The sequence below is a fragment of the Anser cygnoides genome, chromosome 3, assembly GCF_040182565.1.
Source record: "Anser cygnoides isolate HZ-2024a breed goose chromosome 3, Taihu_goose_T2T_genome, whole genome shotgun sequence".
NCBI lineage: Eukaryota > Metazoa > Chordata > Aves > Anseriformes > Anatidae > Anser > Anser cygnoides.
In genome coordinates this window covers 51378063-51397084 of record NC_089875.1, presented here as the reverse complement: position 1 = coordinate 51397084, position 19022 = coordinate 51378063, and the positions used below count along the sequence as shown (strand labels likewise).

General features: G+C 39.0%; 1 protein-coding gene across 2 annotated transcripts in view; it reads left to right on the top strand.

Annotated features, from left to right (window-relative positions):
- Positions 1 to 19022, top strand: part of EPM2A (EPM2A glucan phosphatase, laforin) — a 43162-nt gene that overhangs the window by 21674 nt on the left and 2466 nt on the right. Inside the window, exon 3 of one of the 2 annotated variants that reach the window (XM_048067843.2) lies at positions 15023 to 15264. The exons of the other annotated variant lie outside the window; for it this stretch is intronic. Within the exon in view, the coding sequence (XP_047923800.1) occupies positions 15023 to 15264 (242 nt within the window). The remainder of the gene's footprint in view (positions 1 to 15022; positions 15265 to 19022) is intronic. 2 annotated transcript variants of the gene reach the window in all.

Sequence of the window (19022 nt, the reverse complement as noted above, 5' to 3'; positions counted from 1 at the left end):
CTAATTTCTCTTTCCGAGCCTACCTGTCTTTTGCCTGTATTTCTTCTGAACGTCTTCAGCCTTTTCTCCTGCCTCTTTGCTCTTTAACATTCAGGTGGTCAGCAAGAGAATAAAGTTCTGCCTCTATTGGAAAGCAATTTGCTGGTGGTGCCGGCTGTGAATAAAATTGCCTGAGATGGTGAAATCCTGCTCCATTTAGCTCACAGCTTGGGGCCATGAGGAAGGGAGGCAGCACAGCTTTTTCACCAAAGAGGATGTTTCAGTGGTCTTGCAGATATTTATTGCTTGTTATCTTTTACATATGTTTATCAGGTGCTCTATAATGGCTGGCATTTCTTAATATAGTTTACCTCTTGATAGTGGAAATGCTTTTTCAAGACCAGATATTGTGCACTCAGTCTTCTTGCTATCTACCAGGAGGGAGGGAATTCAGATACTTAGATATTTGGTTGTTATTGAAAGAACTTAACTGAGAAAACTCCAAAATTTACAGCCAGCAAAACAGATGAACCAGCGGCTTTTGTTTGCCATCCCCTTGCCTAGCCTTTCTGTGGTTTTCACAGGTACAGCTCTTGGGCGAGAGTAGCCCAGCAAGCCTTCGGCTATCTCTTGCAAAGACAATTTTCTTAGACAAACATCCTCAAAATGAAAGAGTTTTCAGTCTGCAAATGGGAAAGGTGATGCCATCAGGTAGTTTACTACCACCAACTGCTTTGGTGTTTGCTTGCTGAGTGTACACCGCATATTTGAAACCAGTAGCCTCCAACTCAAAATATCTGAAAAAACACCATGTAGTTGTTTCAATGTAAATGACATGGGAAAAGTTTAAAAGATACTTAATTTAAAACAGTAGCAATCTGAAGTTATTAAATTATGAATTCTACCTCTATTTTAATTTTTATAGATGCTCATGGATGTAAATGCAAATTTTCATGTTTGAAAGCTCTAGATATTTACAAGATGATTTTAAAAAAGGTCCTCCATATACGTGGCAGATACTATTTAAAGGATAAAAAATAACTTATTAGAAAGGAAACTTGAATGTAGCTCTAGTTTCTTTGAAGTTTGTATCAGAAACATAAGTATTTAATTTCCCAAGAGTAAATGAACATTATCAAATTTCTGCTGCATTTTCCCATTTATAATTTTATTTCTGAAAACAAAAAAACAAAGAAATGAAATGTGTTTGTCTTCCCAGGAGAACATATTAAGAGGCTATACAGAAAACCTCTTGTTCCCTTCTTTAATGCTTGGGAAATTTAATTTCAGAGAGTCAGGTACATAATCCATGGTACTGTTCAGAAGTTTAATGCGTGTCCTCTTGTGAACTATGATAAAAATTGAGTTCAATGTCATAGAGGTTGCCATGTTATAAGAAATATGGATTTGCTCTTTATTGGCTCAAACGACAATGGTTTGTAAGTTTAAGCAAAATGTCTTTTTCCTTTGATATGAAAAGACTAATAATAGAAAAGATGATTTTAAACATGCAGGAAGAGGAAAAAGGGGAAATACACATTTCAGTTTTAATACAGAGACAATGTATAGAATATAAATTATGTCAATAATGAAGTAGAATCTTGATTTTTTGTCTATTTATTTAATCTATCTATCTATATGTCTATCTACCTTATTACAGTTTGAAGTAGTTGAATGAAGAGTAGCAGCAGAAATAGGATGGTAGCATTCATGCACAAAGTCAGCCGTGGACCAGCAGCAAGACTCTCCTTGGCTCTGTCTTTCAGTTTAGGGGCTGGATGCTAGGCGCTAGTGTTGAAGTTTGTGGGTTTCTGGAGCCTTCCATTTAGGTTATCTAGCTTCTCCAGGGCTGCCTTTTCAAAACTCTTCAGAATAATTATAGTCTGTGCCTTCATTGTCCCAAGATGAAGGTCTGATGAGGAGGCTATGCAGTTTCCTTAATACAATACTTTCCTTAGCGTTCCTTCTTTCTGCTGTCCAGCTGCCATCTTGAAGTGTTGGTCTTGTACAGACCATTCCTAAACACAGGAAACTAACTGTTGCCTTCACTGCAGAAGACTGAATTGCTGAACTCTAATACTGAGTTGCTTCAATCTAGTAAGGTGAAAGGAGGAAAAACCTTCTTGTATATATTTATGCTCTGGATAGTAAGGCTATACAGTATTGAGTAATGTTTTACAAAGTCATGCTTCAGCTGACAATGTAAAGATATTTACGTGCACTTCTGTAAGAGTAGATGACTTTAATACATTTATTCAAATGCCTGCAATTTCAGTCTCCAAGCAGGTAAAAATATACTACTAGGAAAAGAAAGAAAGCTGCAAAAAAATTTATTATTATTGCTATTATTATTACTATTATTATTTTATTTTATTTTATTTGGTGGGAGCTTGCTCTTTTAGATATTTATGTGGCTGACTGTGGTGATGATTCATTTTTTTTCATATTTCTAAAACATTTTCTAGATTACTCGGTCTGTGGTACTCTAGAATGCATCTGCCCCTCTTTAAAAAGAATACAAATTAGCTGTTGCAGTTTTGGAAATTCTGGATAAATATTTTGACCGGAATGGACACAGATGCAGAAGCTATCAGGACTGTTGTGTTTGGACGGTACCACAAGAAATGAATGTGTCTCTTCCTCTGATTGTCTCCCAGCTCTGAGGAGATTCCAGTACTCTGTGCTGGAATGGTAATGTATTACCGTTAGATCATGAAGACACTTTTCAATAAGCTATGTTTTGCAGTTATAAAATTTTCACAAATACCTACTTGTTTCAGAAGCATTGTAAAATTTATATTGGATCTGAAAATCTGCATTTTGAGAAGTAGAGTCATTATTTATTATTTTTGCAGTTTAGGTTTGTAAGCAGCTACTGAAAAGTAAAACCTGAAAGAATGCAAAAGATATTTTTACCAACACTTCCTGAAACTTCTCAGGTACTAACTTAAAGTTCATCTGTAGTGTTTTAAGTCAACTTTATTAAGCTGCTTTAACTTAGATGCCAGCAGTGGCATCATTCCCATTACTAAGCATTAATGTTAGAAATTCTCATTACTATTGCCAAGGGATTCATGGCTCATTACTCTCTGGCGTAGTTTAGCAGCCTGTTGTTCTTGTGTTTCCAAGTATTTGTTCTAATTCAAAACAAATGGGAATGTTGGCAACCTAACAGAGACATATGTAGGAAGTAACCATTGGCAACCAGTACATCAGACAAGATTCTATAACTGGAGCATTTAAATATTAATTCCTACAAGCCAACTGAGAAGTCATCTCCAGAATGTGATCCTGAGATTGTTCAGTACAAGCCTTGGAACTTGCTTCTCTTCTCAGGCTGTATTTTTTGCATTTGGCCATCATTTACTTCAGATCATGTTTATACAAATGAAGGTATGAGAAGAGTCGTTCCCTGCCAGGGCAAATGCTGCTTTCTGCTGGCTGCAGTGTGCTCCTAGAATCAGTAGAAACTTTACGTGTATGTTTCAAAGTAAAGCCTGACTAACTCCTATAAGGATAGATCTGGACATACTTTCCTACTGTCCCTATCAGTGTGCATATAAGATGATGATAAAATTACTTTCTTATCTTCATGGTATCTTATCTTCATGCTAGAAATACACAGTAAAATATGACATAAAGTATTTCACTTTGAATACAAGGAGGATAAAATTTTATCTTCCATAATTTAGTTTTACTCATGTACATAAAGTATTGTGTGACCAAGTTATATCATTTCTAGAATAGAGATAAAATAGAGTATTTAAAAATGTATAAGTTATAAATTCATTGGCTTCAAGCTTTCTAATAGAGTGAGATGAATGAGACAGGAGAAGAGTTTATGGTGGTGGTATTTTTTTTTCTTCATTTTTTTATCCTGTATAGGTTCCAGTGTACTGTGAGCTTAACAAGAACAATTTCACTGAATTCAGTGAAGCATGCCCACTAATCCCTGAGGCAAAATTAGGTTTCATTTGATCTGTTATTGTGACAGAAGAGCAAAGATGGTTTACAATCCCTTTGCACTTCTGTTTCCCAAGGGGGATGAATTTGGGATATATTCTAGTCCTGGCATGGAAGAAGTCAGCTGTATCAGGTTCTCTTTTCAATTCTATCAGTAACTAACCTTTGTGGTAATGTTGTAATCACTGTTAATGGGAATACACTTCCTCATCTGTGTTGCTTTCTTCAGAGGAACTTTGTGGTCAGGTGACACTCCACAAAAAAGAATCCCTGATACTTCTGGTTTGAAGGACTTCACATCCTCTTTGCATCATGGGATCAATGGGAACGACAGATTTGGTTTTGCAAACCCATTTAAAATATGAAATGACAGAACATTATTTTTTTGGTTCCGTGTCAGGTATTCCGTGATGTAAGATATGCCTTCATCACAAACTGCAGTGAAAAGCAGAGATACCTGAGTTAGCTTGGAATGAACGAGGGCATCATCCAGAGGCTGTGTAGCAATCATGACACTGAAGCTGTAGCAAAGTAAGTTTGCTTGCAAGGAACTCTGTGTTTCCACAGTTTGACTACTTCTGGTATTTGAGATAGCATAGTTAAATGAAGACAGAGAGAGAAGATATATTATCATTTAAGAAAGACATTCAGGAATTAGTACAATTCCAGGTTTAAATTGAACCTGCTTTAAGATCAAATGGATATTAATTGGTTCTGAATGAATTTAGAATGTAAAGTAGAACAAGGTTTCTGACATCAAAGGAATGATGTCTGAATTCTGGCACAACCTTTTAAACAGGGCAGGGAGGACAAGGAACCTAAATTATTTCAAGATGGATCTTGATAAATAAATGTAGGTAGTGATCCCAGAGATGGAGATCAAAGTTTAGGATTATAGTATTGTAGATCATAGGCTCAAAGAGACCTCAGAAAATATCCAGTCCATTTTCTTACTCTCACTTATTCTCAATTACTTTTAAACTATTCCGGTTTTATCCAGTGTGATCTGAAATATGATGTCATCTCAGTTATGAGATTCTACAGCCGTGTCACTGTTCCATTCAATTACCTCACTATTCTTGCCATTAAAAAGTTTTCCTAATGTTAACTTAAGTCTCCCTAGCTGCAATTCATTTCTTTTCCTCTCCACAGCAGTTTTGTAGTTTTTTAATTTTCTGTGCTTCCATCCTTTTGAGGTTAAGTTGCACAGGGTCAGTTAACAGAGACTTCATGTCTATATGTTTATTAAGAAATAACTCAATGCAGTAGAAGTGGGTTAGTAGACAATAGGCTCCTGACAATTCTATTATGTGCAGTGCTAGAAGACTTCAGATTAATTTGTCTTTCTAGCATGCATAACACTGCCCTTTTATATGTTGCACAAATGATGGTAGCATATCAGTGGCCCTGATTATCTATGTGAAGCTTTGTTTCTGCTCCTATTTTATGCCATTTCTGAGTGACACTGGTACCTAATGCCTTTCCCACTCTTTTGGACAATATCTGTTAGAAGGTACTGGGATGAGCGCCATGAACTACTTAATCTTGCAGCTGCAATAGGTACTCAGGAAGGATACTGAGAGAACTGATAACTTGTATCCTGGGCATCTGTTTTCTGGAGAACAAGGCAAATATGATGATTTTCTGGGACTCCATGCCATTGCAGCAGTTCTGACTGCAATTAACTGGGGCTCATGACCCAGAGAAATAAGCTGTTGTGTTCACTTCACCTTAGGTCATGGGATGATGAGCAGCAGATGTGAAGGGACACAGTTAAGAGTATCTCCTGTGAGTTGGTTCAATGTATTTCATATTCACACATCTCAGAAGCACTTACGTGTGCTTAGTGTTGTTTTTTAGTAGTACATTTGAATTTTGTGTGTGCTGAAGGCTCCTCTTGTGTTGTGGGATGCTTATTGCACTGTTTCTGCATATCAGCATTAGGCACAAAGGTGTCTTTGGAGTGAAGCTTCCTCGTTCCTCCAAATGGAATCTGGGTTGTGCGCACCACAACTTTGAGAACAAACCTGCCATGAGTGAAGACAGTTCAAATCAGCTTCAGAACCACAGTGATGTGCTAGACCAAACTGCTAGTGTGGGCACAGCACCTGAGAGTTACCTAGCTCTGTGATGTGGGATATGGTGTACTTCCCAGTTATCCAGGTGTTTTCATCAAATAAGTTCCCTGCTGTGGCAGGGTGGAGGATGTTAGAAACACCTTTGATCTCTGCTACTGTCTCATGTGATGTTTTTGTGAGTTTCTTATATTATAATAAAGCTCTTATGCTCCTTTTAAGGGAATTTGTGGGGTTTCTGTGGAAGGGGAAAATAGGCCATAAACAGAAAGTATTATGGACCCACCTATAATAAATCTCTCTTACATGAATAACTTTAATTTTTCTCAAGTGGATCCTTCTTATCCATGAATATTCCTAGAACATTCAAAGCTAGAACAATTCATAGACAGACATAGAATACAGGCTTCCCCAGAGTCAGAATCCACCAAAAGATTATGAATGAGGTGGCGATCTATGCTCAGTCATTAGCGCGGCTGCTCTTTGTCTCATAACCTGAAGAGTATACCATACCACTATCTGTAAATCATAGAATCATGGGATGGTTTGGGTTAGAAGGCACCTTAAAGATTATTCAGTTCTAACTCCCCTCCCATGGGCAGGGATACCTCCCACTACCCCAGGTTGCCCAGGCCCCATCCAACCTGGCCTTGAATACCTCCAGGGATGGGGCATCCACAGCTTTTCTGGGCAACCTGTTCTGGTATCTCACCACCCTCTGAGTGAAGAATTTCCTCCTAACTTCTAATCTAAATCATCCCTCTTTTAGTTTAAAACCATTCCCCTTTATCTTGTCATTACCTGTCCAAGTAAAAAGTCACCCTCCATCTTTTTTATAACCTCCCTATAAGTACTGAAAGGCTCCCTGGAGCCTCCTCTACTCCAGGCTGAACGATCCCAGCTTGCTCAGCCTTTCTTCATAGGAGAGGTTGTCCAGCCCTCTGATAATCCCCATGGTCCCTAAATGCAGGCTACGGGGTGAAGAGAGGACAACTTTGGCCTTTTTGTGTCATCACCCTGATGCTGCAGGAATCTTCTCCGAAGAAGAAGATTCAATAGAACCTGAGGACACTGTACCACTGGAACTGCTTTGTGTCTGAATATCTGTGTATTTCAGTTATAGTCTGGTATTACCTGTTTTTATTTTAGCACATTGTCAGCTTGCGGTAAAATCTTAATAGTTTGTTCACTCTGCATACCAGCAAATGAAGTAGTTTGATGCCACATTCGTACATACATTTGTGAGCATGGAATAAATGTGATATTATTAAGCATAACACTCAGAATTCAAGGGCTTGAGAAACTTTGCGTATTGCTAAGCTGACAAAATGTTGTTCTAAGGTGATAAAAGCAGGTTTTTCTTTTCAGTTGCCAAGTCTGCTCCCATGTGAGAGGCTAGATAAGTAGTCCAAATTACATCTAAGAAGAAAATTTGCCAGAGCATAATTACTTTTCATCACAATGCCAAATCATAATAATAATAATTAAAAAACAACTGGAACTACATTGTAGTCTGTTTAATTCTCCTCATTTAAAGCCCTGAGGTAGAATTCTTAACCTCAGAGTAAACTGCACTCTTTCGGTGGTAACACAGAATATTTTATCAACAATGACTTATGCTTCTTCTATGTTTGGCATTTATTTTGAACAAAAAATAACTTTTACCTATAAGTAGTTATTACAAGGTTTGCAGCTGTGTCTTTTCAGCAGGATATAGTTTTATCATTAATCGGTGCTTTACTCTGATGACTTCTGCTAAGATTATGGCCTTTTAATCCATCTTTATTGATGAGAATGATGTTACTAAGCCTGGCTATTAGATCTTGGTGTTTTGTGAGTTAGCCCATACTATCATCAAACCTTGCTCTCCAACTGTGGCCAGTAGTGCTTGTCCACATGCTGGGCAACGGAGTGCATCAGACTGTGTTCATTCAATCCTGCTTAAATCAAACCTCTCATCTCAAAGCCTCAGTCAGCTTGTCTTCTGCAAGGAGACTTTATCAGTAAGTCAGCAGGAGAAGGTATTAAGACCATGGTCATTTACCCACATGTCATATGTAATGAATTGTCAGGGTCATAACTCCTCAGTTCTGCATTATTATTGTAATAGTAAGGATACATTTTAGTGAGGGATCTCTCTCTGTCCTTTATTTAAAGAGAATTGAATGAAACCAATATTGTTGTAAAAGACCAAACCAGGGATTCATCTGCTTATCTTGACAGTATTTTGGAGGAAGATTCAAGAATTAAAACAAATCCAACCCAAACCAAAACAACAACCAACCAATCAAACAAAACCCACTATTTTACTTATTTCTTAGCAGTTGCTTTGTAGGTGAAGCTATATGGAAGCTGAGATTCTGAGATTCTTTACCTCTTTTATGTAGATAGGGCCACTTGCTTTGCTTCTCCCATGTGACTTATCCTTAAGCAGTAATCTCATTCTCTCTTAAATACTCTACATTCTTAGTCTGTCCTCATATGGAAATATTTTCATAGGTAATAGTTGGCATCTCCTTTACTTTGAATGTTTTAATTTTTCTATATCTTTTTTGATACAGTGCAATAGTTAATAAAAGGTTCAAAGTTTGAGTGCATAGACCGAGATCATTGGTTTGAGAAGGTTGTTATAAATTTTGTATTTCTTTCAGTCCACTTCTTTGTACAGGCTAATATTTCTGCTTTGACCTCTCTACAAAGCAACACACCAAGCATAACTGCAAGTATACACTTTTTCCTCTTGGAACTGATTATAGTTAATTTAAACCCCAGTGATGTGTGTGAGATTATTTATTACAATATGTATTACTGAGATGCATCCATCAACTGTGAATCTCATCTGCTCCTTTGTTGCATATTCATTTAGTTTCATTTGATACCACTGGCAGTTGTAACTAATATCTTAAATAATTCTGCTTCAGCAGATTTCACTCTGTCATTGAGTAGCCTAATTTCTTGTGGGAGATCTTAACTTGAAACCAGAATTTCATGTTGAAAGTAGGCCAACAGGGTCATACTATAAAAAGACAAGCAGAGAACTATACATAGGGATATAGCCTTTGGGGCACAAGAAGTAACTAATCTTTGCTTCTGCTCAGAACTGGTAGGACCTCTTTCCAGTACTAGGCATAACATTTTAGGAAAGACGTTGACCAGCTGGAGAGTCCAAAGGCAAACAAGAATCGTCAAATGCTCTGAATATATGACAAGGAAGGAAAGATTGATTTTTTTTTTTAAATTTATTATTATTTTTTTTAGTATAAAGAAGCCACAGCTGTGTGGGTGTGTGCTAGTAATTTTTGGATATATAAAAGGATTCTTAAGAGTGGAAGGGAATAACCTGTTCTTCATGTCTGTTGTTGAGACAACAAGAAGTCGTGACCTGTGACTGCACTATTCATATTAGACAGTAGGAAATTATTTCTGGAGGCAAGAATAATCATCAGTGTGCTTTCTACATATCAAGCAATATTTGAAAATGTTCAGATTATCCATTGGAGAGCAGAATTTAGTCATTTAAAAATCTTTCTCTGTTTGTAAATGCATTTCAGGATGTTAGATAGCAATCTAAACCATTTTTTTTTTATATGGTGCTAACAAAGGTACAGAAACCTTATTTGAATTCTAGCAAGTTCTCTTATCACTTTCATCAATACAAGATCAGAAGGAAAGAACAAGTAAGGTCCAGAAGAGAGATGTCTAATATGGTACTTCAGCGAAGGCATGCATGTACTTAAGAATATACCGCATGTGGCATTAAAAAAAATGCTAATGCCAAAAGGGGGAGCACATATAGGATGATGGTTGTGGGTCATCATAATCCAGTGGTATCACTGTTTAAAATGATGTGCCTTGTCGCAAGGCAGAGAGTGGAGGAAAGATGAAAGAGCATCTCAGTTACAGCTGGTAAAATTTACTATATTCTCATTTTTAATATGCCCAAAGCAATGCTTTTGGAAATCTCCTTTTTGTCAAGTGAGAGAGAGGGAGAGAAAGGTAGGATTTTTTTGCTTGTATCCGTTGGTCCTCCTTTATTTCTTATCAGGCATTTAGTCTTTAAATTATTTTAAACTTGGTTAAAAACTAAAAAGTCTCAGTGCAAACTTTTGGTTTAGACAGATCATCATTTTCCATTAAATTCCACCTTATCAAAAAATTCTCTACCAGTTCCTCCTCCACTGTCATCAGGGGAGGAAATGGGAATGCACTGTAAATTTAAGCAGTCTTCAGTAGTTATGGTGCTGCAAACCCATCTCTAACAGAGTTGCACTTGAGGCCTACATTTCCCTTGGGCTGCTTGCTTGTACTGGTGTCAGGGTAATAGCACTGCATCAGTACAAAAACACTCCATGTGCTTATGAGCACCACAAAATGCTGGGAGCAATCTTCTGGGAATGCAAAGCAAGTTTTGCTGTAAGTTACATGTAGCTGTAGCTGCATGCTGCACCTTTAGGAAATCAAAGCCATAAGGGAGGGCACAGCCAATTTAATCAGTATTTTGTTTGTTGTTTCAGCTAAATTGCTCTACCCTGTTATATGTTATATATTAGTACACATCCTGCTGTCATCAGATTCTTAATAAGATCTAAGAGAAGTCTGCAGTGCAGTGCAGACAACTAAAATGAATTGCAAACTTCAACACTGGGCTACATCTTGACATGGCGCTAAGGGATGAATCCATCACTTTCCATTTAAAATAATATGCTGGACCTTGACCAAAAATATTATCAATATAAACAGATGGAATGGCTAATGGATCACTCTGTTGCCAATAACCAGTGAAGAATACCTATAGTTTGGCAAAGCCCTCTTTCTTGATTAAGTCTGGCAACTATAGGGATAAATGGACATCTGAAATATTGTACCTGATAGATGTTCTAAGGAAATGTGTTCCCAAAGGCTTGAATCCTAGGCTTATGTAAGAGCTGTGACTCCCCAGAAGGGCTGACTGATTCTAGGAGAGTTTGTAAGATGACTTCTCCTAGTGTACTGATGATTGAATGGATCTGGAAACAGTACCTGAGTCATCTCTGTTTACAGCTCAGCATTTTGAGGAAAACTGAAATTGGTGCCCATTTGCTTTAAACCACGATCAACAAAAGTAAGGAGCTGCTTAAGAAGCAGTGTCGACTTCGGTGTGATGGAGGAGCAGTTGGCAGCCAGATGCAGCAACTTTGTGCCTTCCCCTAGGTCACCTGTGCTGTGAATCAGACCCCTACAGCAGCAGCGGTTGCGTTGGTATTGTACTGCCTATGGAGGTCTAGGAATTAAAAGTCCAGTGCATCATTCTTTGGGAACATTTCTTCTAGCTTGAAAATGACAATCTGCTCCATTATAAATAAAAGTATGAGAATGCTAATCTTCCATTGCCTCAGACTCATTTTCTCCTTACGGATGGGAAGACTATTTGCATGTGCATTGATTAAATGGAATGCATTTCTTGTTCCAGATGCATTCATAGTGAATAGTTATAATTTAATCTAGGCTGTGCAGGGTCCTTGGGGGAAGCAGCCAAGTGTGATATATATCTGCATCATTAAAAATAATTTAAGTGTGATGACAGCTGGAAAATAACCATACAAGTGATTTCAGGGTGTTCCATATTTATTCCCTAGTAATAATAAATTGTTATTGGGTTTTTCAGTTTATAAGTCAAAATGCAGGCTTTTTAACATGTCAGCCTTCAGTCTGGGATCTGTAAGTCAAGTAAATCAAGCAGATACCTGCCTAACATTTAATCATTTTTACTACAAATTCAAACTTCACACATTCATTCATTCATTTAATCCCCCAAAGTTCCCTTGAGGTAGGTAAATATCATGTTCACATTACCTATTGGGAACTGAGGCATAGTGCAGGCTGAAAGTGACTGTACAGAAAGCAGCTTTAAAGAAAGGGTTTTTAGAAAATCTGCAAGTCTTAATCTCCCAAGTTAGCCAAATATTTTTGATGTTGCTCTAGGTGATTTCTTCATTGCTAAACTGTGACTGAATTGACCATGTCTTCTGAGACCAACCATGGTATACTATCCTTAGTAACACAAGTTAACAATACACTAACAAAGTGTCATTTTAATATTAAAACAGAATTCTGAGTAAAATTTTGTTAAAACATGATCCTGTTGTGATATTTGGGGAATATAAAAAGGGTTAATGGCTGAAAAGATTATAGAAAGATTATAGGTTTACCAAACAGACATAATCCCTAAATGTTTTTTTTGTTTTGTTTTGTTTTAACTGTATGTAGGTTTCACTTAATCTACTGCTGGAAAACAACCACATGTGAGCTGGAAAGCAGCAGCTTCCAGGCAACTCAAAGCAGTATTACATGACAGTTGAGGAGAGAAAATAACAGAGGTCTCTTTCCCATGCCGGTTACTCTCATTGCTAAAATCTAGTTACCTACTGAAGCACAGAAGCAGTTTACAGAAGCAAGGCCATACTGGAAAAAGAAAATTAAAAACCTATTACTCATGTAAGAGATGTAAAAATGAAATTAGCACTTTCATGTTTTTAATAGGTGTGTTTGCTGGTCCTTAGCACAATCAAGCCCTCAGGAGGGCTATCAAAAGTCCTTATATGAAATATAGCTGCTAAACTCTTTATCAGTTGCTGTGCTTGCATTTGCACTGACCTTTTCCTTCTTTCCTTCTCATGTAAGACAAAGTCAAGGTATGAACCAGACAAAGCCAAATAGAAATACAAGTACTGTACAGTGGGATTATCCCAGAACTTTTATATAAACTGGCCACTACAGCAGCTGTGCACTCCTGTTCTTTGCAGGGACTGTTTTCCAGAAAAAGAGCAGTAAAGCTACGTCCAGCAAGACCAAGACTTTAGAGTCATTGGTAAGTAAGGGGCTTGAAGACCAAGATCAATGCTATATCTTTATCCTGTCAAAAGCCAAACTCTAGGATGTGATCAGAAGACTAGTGCACAAGAGTTGTTTGCCCAAATAGAGGGAAATATCAATTGTTGTTGTGGTCATTTTCTGAATATTACCACTGATCTGACTAATTGCAGGGAAATACAGTGATAAAAAACTTGGTAAACCATCAGTTGCTCAGTAAATATGATTATTATTGTTAAATAAAAGAGTTTTTCTCATGGACCAGACTTGCTGGACTACAAAAAAAAAAAAAAAGTAAACAAATGGTCTATATCCCAGTGGTCTTGCAGATAGTACATCTGTCATGTTTTCCCATTCAGTAATCACTAGGGAGAAAATTGTAAGGCATTGCTTTATCTGTAAGCAAGAGTACTACCCAGAATTTTATTTGTCTCAAGAATGCTTTAGTCACTCCTAATTCAATCAAATGCTAAAAAACATGCTTTTTCTCTCCTGTCAAGGTAACTTATAAGATGTATTAGATGTTTCCCAAAATATCAAGAGAATTACATATGTATGAGTCTCTAGGAAAGCCTTTGATGGAATGATACTAACGTTCTTGTTCTTAAAAGACTATCCTCATATTGTCACAAGGCATTAATGATATTGCCATTTTTTTTCTTTTATGCAGCACAGTTGAAATGGTTATTTGCTATATTTGTCTAAATTCTAGGGTTATCATTCATCGTCTGTGATCCAAAAAGTTGGGACTCAGTTACTCTATCCTGAGATCAAGTTCTTTATCTCACTGGAGTAGGGGCTGTTGGGGCCAATGGCTGTGTTTGGGTAGCTGGTAGGCTGCTCACTGTGGATGCAGCTGAAATAAAGGAAACAATAATACTAAAATGTGTTTCCTAGAGTGAATTTCTGGTTTTCACAGTCTTTCAGTAGTAACATTGCAGAATTTAAGCATTACCAATTGCAGAGCTTAGCTAAATGCTATTTAGTACTTATTTCTGTCATAGTCCTATCAAATGGAAATAGCTACCTGATTAAGGTCTGTTTATATGAGTAACTGTTCCTCAGTAAGAATAAAAGTTTTCCTATGTGTCCCTGAGATTAAAATTGGGAAAAAAAAAGTATAAGAAATGTATGGCAGACATTTTATTTTTGAGGATCTTGCTTTTGTTGTAGCTTGCATTCATTTTTTTGCAGTTAATAAAGCTTGCAAGATTGGATGCTCTACTGTGGGTGTATTTAGTGTAGTTTATGGATTATATGTTCAAAATAGATTCAAATCCATTTTAGATAACATCAATTTAATTCTATGTGTAGATTAAATATCTCAATTGAAAACAAGGCTCTTTATATTCAGTTTATATATAAATCTGTTGAGACATAGGATAATTTTATGATTATTATTAATGGGGAAACCATAGAAGTCTTGAAGTTTGATTTGGAGAAGTACCAAAAATACAGATGTTTATATGACCTACACATATCTCTTGAGTCGTCTTGACAAAATTTCTTGTTCTTCAAGCCCTGAGGGAAGCTAGACATGTACTGTAATTCTGCATTTGGTTCCCACTAGACTCCACAAGTGAAGAGGAAAATGAGAAGAAAATTACTAATTCATCTTTGAATTTTCTCACGGAAGGGTGGTTAAAGTTGTTCTTTTGTGTGTGTGTGTGTTTTGTTTTTCTCCCTGTCTACTGTCCTCATTATACCAGCAGCTACAAAGCTGGAAGAGTCCTATGCTTTTGAATTTTTACTAGCATAATTCAGATTTGGATCATGTGAATCTTCTGGGTCTTTTTCTTTTGTGTAAATTGCACAAATCTTCAGAGTTTTCTTATTCTTAATCTGTGATGTTAGTAAGTTTCCTCCGTAGGCTTAATGATGGATGCCTTGGAGACCTGTGCTACTAATTATGCTCTAATTTTTTTCTCAGACTCTCTGGCTCTTTGTAGTAGGTTAGAAGCTTGATCCCCAGCATCAAACATTACAAACTAAACAGTAATAAATTAGGAAATTGCTTACTCTATGACATGGAAATGTACTTAAGAGTATTCATGCAATGATGCAAAGCAGGTTTTGAGCTGGAACACCACTTAATTTTGGAGTTTCTGCATTTAGATATTTTAATCAAACCTACTTCAATGTCTTCTCCATGCTAGAATTCTGCCAAACATCTGGCTAGGAAGTTGCCCTCGGCAGCTGGAGCATGTGACCGTCAAGCTAAAACACGAGCTGGGTGTTACAGCGGTGATGAACTTCCAGACCGAGTGGGACATTGTTCAGAATTCCTGGGGCTGCAACCGCTACCCAGAACCCATGAGCCCTGAAATACTCATGAAACTATACAAAGAGGAAGGTCTTGCCTATGTCTGGATGCCAACTCCGGATATGAGCACTGAAGGTAATGCTCAGACCAATCTTGCAGCTAACTTAATAGTAACAAAATCTCTTAGTTACTAATCTGTTGCTTTCATGGCTGCTTTTTTTCTTTTTTCTTTCCCTGTGTAAATTTTGTGTGAAAATATAGCTAGAGCCCAATGTGCATTTTTAGTTTTATTCGTATTTTCTGGTAGGTGGAGAGTTCATCTAAAGTACTTCGTATCTGCAGTATATGTGTAATTGAGTTTAAAGCCAGCCGACATTGATAACTGCTTGGCTGTTGTTGCTTTCAGCTTGAATTCAGCCTGTATAATGAAAATGTGCTGTGTAGGTGGAAGACTGCAAGCTTGCACTGCAGGACAGCTTGCCATCCTTGCTGGTTAAAAATGGAGAGGCAGTGCTGCATGTCCAGCTCAGCTGCTCCCTTCCCCTAGCAAATCATTTCTCTTTATCTATAGTGTATCCCAGTCTGATAATCTTTACACAGTCATTTCTTTACAAGACCAGCAGCTCAGGTACAGGCATGTTCTGCAGTGGAGCAGTTCACAGTGCACAGGCAGGTTTCCTGAGCTGGGGAAGGCCCAGGGGAGCGCAGAGACCTGGCAGGGCCAAGAGTAATGGCGGCCACCATGGCAGCTGCAACCTGCTTGTGAGGAGCTCCAGTCATGACATCCACCCAACAGAAAGTTGTGTCCTCTGTGTCCCTTGTGGCCTCTCCAGCCACAGGAACCAACCAACACAGCTACCCAGACAGAGCACCCAAGGGAACATGCAGCCATGCAGGTCTCAGTCTGCAGAGTGTGCCCGAGTTTTCTGTCAGCGTCTGATGGCAGCAGTGAGTACACCTGTGGGAGGTACACCCAGGGAGAAGAATGGCTCAGCCTGGTGACAGAGCTTTGGGAGGAGGTGGGCAGGCTGAGGAGCATCAGGGAGTCAGGGGAGGAGATCGACTGGTGAAATCGTGCTCTCCAACACAAGAAACAACCCCTACCCTCTTTCCACCAGGCAGGAGGGGACCTAAGGGGCAGCAGGGAATGGAAGCAGGTTTCTGCTTGGGCCAGCATTTGATGGGCAGGCAAATGATATGGACGAAGGTCTGTTCAGGTTAGAGGGGTCACCTAAGCAAGTCAGCCTACCCTCTGTATCGCAACCTCCATCATGAAAAAAAGAAGGGTTGGTGTCAATGGTTACTCCCTTCAGAGGGGAACAGGAGGCCTGATACGCTGACTGCACTCAACACATAGGGAAGTCTGCTACCTCCCTGGGGCCCGGGTAAGAGATGTTACTAGAAAGCTCACTAGCCTGGTACAGCCCTATAATTATTGTCCATTATTGGTTTTTCATGTTGGCACCAATGAAATAGCAAAGAGAAGTCCAAGGGCAAACGAGGGCCTTCAGGGCCTTGGGGCAATTGATTAAAAGATCAGGGGCACAAGTAGTGTGTTCTTCTATCCTTCCAGTAGCAGGAAATGATATTGAAAAGAATAGGAAGAGCTAGCTGTTCAAATTGTGGCTCTGAGGCTAAGATCATCAGCAGAATTTTGGGATGATTGATTGTGGGATGTTCTACACAACACCAGGCCAGCTGGCACCTGATGGGTTGCACCTTTCTCAGAGAGGAAGAAGGATTTTTGTGCAGGAGTTAGCAGGGCTGATTGATAGAGCTTTAAACTAGATTTAAAGGGGGAAAGGGATAAAACCAGGCTTTCCAGTGATAAGCCATGGGACAACATGACAAAATTTGAGGGACTGGATGCTAGTGATATCCTTTGGTGAGCTCCATGAGGTGCTGGGTACAATGAAGCACATTTGAAAAGTTTCTACACAAATACACACAGCATGAGGAACAAGCAAGAGAAGCTAGAAGCCTTGGCTCTGTCCCAGATATATGACATCATTGGCATAAGTGAAACCTGATGGGAAGAAGTCTTGTGAATGGTTTGTTATGACAATTACAGGCTCTTCAGAAGGGGCAAGCAAGGCACATGAGGCAGGGGGGTGCTGCTGCATGTAATGGAGGGGCTGGGCTGTATGGAGCTGGTAGCTGGTAATGACAGGGTTGAAAGTCTCTGGGTAAGGATTAAGAGACAAGCAAATAATGTGGATGTCGTTGTGGTAGTCCACTATCAGCCACCCAGCCAGGATGATGACACCAATTAATTGTTCTTTAAGGAACTAAGAGATACCTCTAGATCATCCACCCTTGTCTTTATGGGAGACTTTGACTTGCCAGATGTGAACTGGGCCAGTTCTCTTTAAAGTTTTCATAAGTGACTTGGATGCAGGACTTGAAGGTATACTAAGTTTAGAGATTGTACTAAATGGGAGGACCTGTTGACTCTGTTGAAGGTAGAAGGGCCTTGCAGAAAGATCTTAACAAATTAGAGGGCTGGGCAATCACCAACCATATGAAGTTTAACAAGAACAAATGCTGGATTCTGCACCTGGGATGGGGCAGCCCTGGCTGTACATACAGCCTAGGGGATGAGAGGCTGGAGAGCAGCCCCTTGGAAAGGAATCTGAGGCTTCCGGTTGATGGCAAAATGTATAGGAGTCAACAGTGTGCCCTGGCAGCCAAAAGGGCCAACCATGTCCTGGGATGCATCAAGCATGGCATTACTAGCTGGTTGAGGGAAGTGGCTGTCCCACCCTATACTACACTGGTGCGGCTTCACCTTGAGCACTGTGTGCAGTTTTGGGCATCACAATGTAAGAAGAACATGAAACTATTAGAGCGTGTCCAAAGGAAGGCTATGAAGATGGTGAAGGATCTAGAGGAGGTGTATAAGGAGCGGCTGAGGTCCCTTGGTTTGTTCAACACAGGAAAGGGGAGGCTGAGGGTAGGCCTCATGGCTGCCTACAGCTTCCTCACGAAGGGAGTGAAGGGGCAGGTGCTGATCTGTTTTCTGTAGTGACCAGCAATAGGAACCGAGGAAACGGCATGGAGCTGTGACAGGGGAGGTTCAGGTTGGGTGTCAGGAAAAAGTTCTTCACTGAGAGGGTGGTCAGGCAGTGGAACAGGCTCCTCAGGGCAGTGGACACAGTACCGAACCTGCTGGACTGAGTTCAAGAAGTGTGTAGACAATGCTCTCAGACACATGGTCTTATTTTTGGGTAATCCTATGTGGAGCCAGGAGTTGGACTCGATGATACTTTTGGGTCCCTTCCAGCTCGGGACATTCTATGATTATGTGATTTATATAATTATTAATTATTCATTATTTAGAACACCCATGGTGCATTGTGTCATAACATAATATATTTAATTTCTGCATTAGAATGCTCAGTCCAAAATCTTGGTTTTAGCTGGTAGTTTAGGAAGCGTGCATGTTTTTGAGAGAGTAGCCTACCAGCTGAACAGTGTTTTCAATAGAGTGAAGTTCCACTGCCACAAATAGGGAGCTGTCATATCTGTAATAGGATATCAGGGAGGACAGGACACCTTAAGACAGGGATTTGAAAGGACTTAATGTCAATGCTCATCTGTGCCATAAGGAAAAGTTACACTTTGATGTTTGCAGCTTCAATTTGCAGAGTAGTAGGGAGAGTTATGAGGAAATACGGTATTATCAAGAAATATGGTATTCTGACTCGCAAGGGAGTCAGAAAGGCTGTTTTGCATTTTTTTAACATATCCTTAGTACACGATTATATCACAAGAGTGTTAAGTAGTACAGCAAAATGATTTTTTGTTCTCCCTCCCTCCCTTACTATTGGCATTATGGTCTTCATTACAAGGGTTTGGAAAGCAGCAGTATGTAGATAGATACACAAACTGGT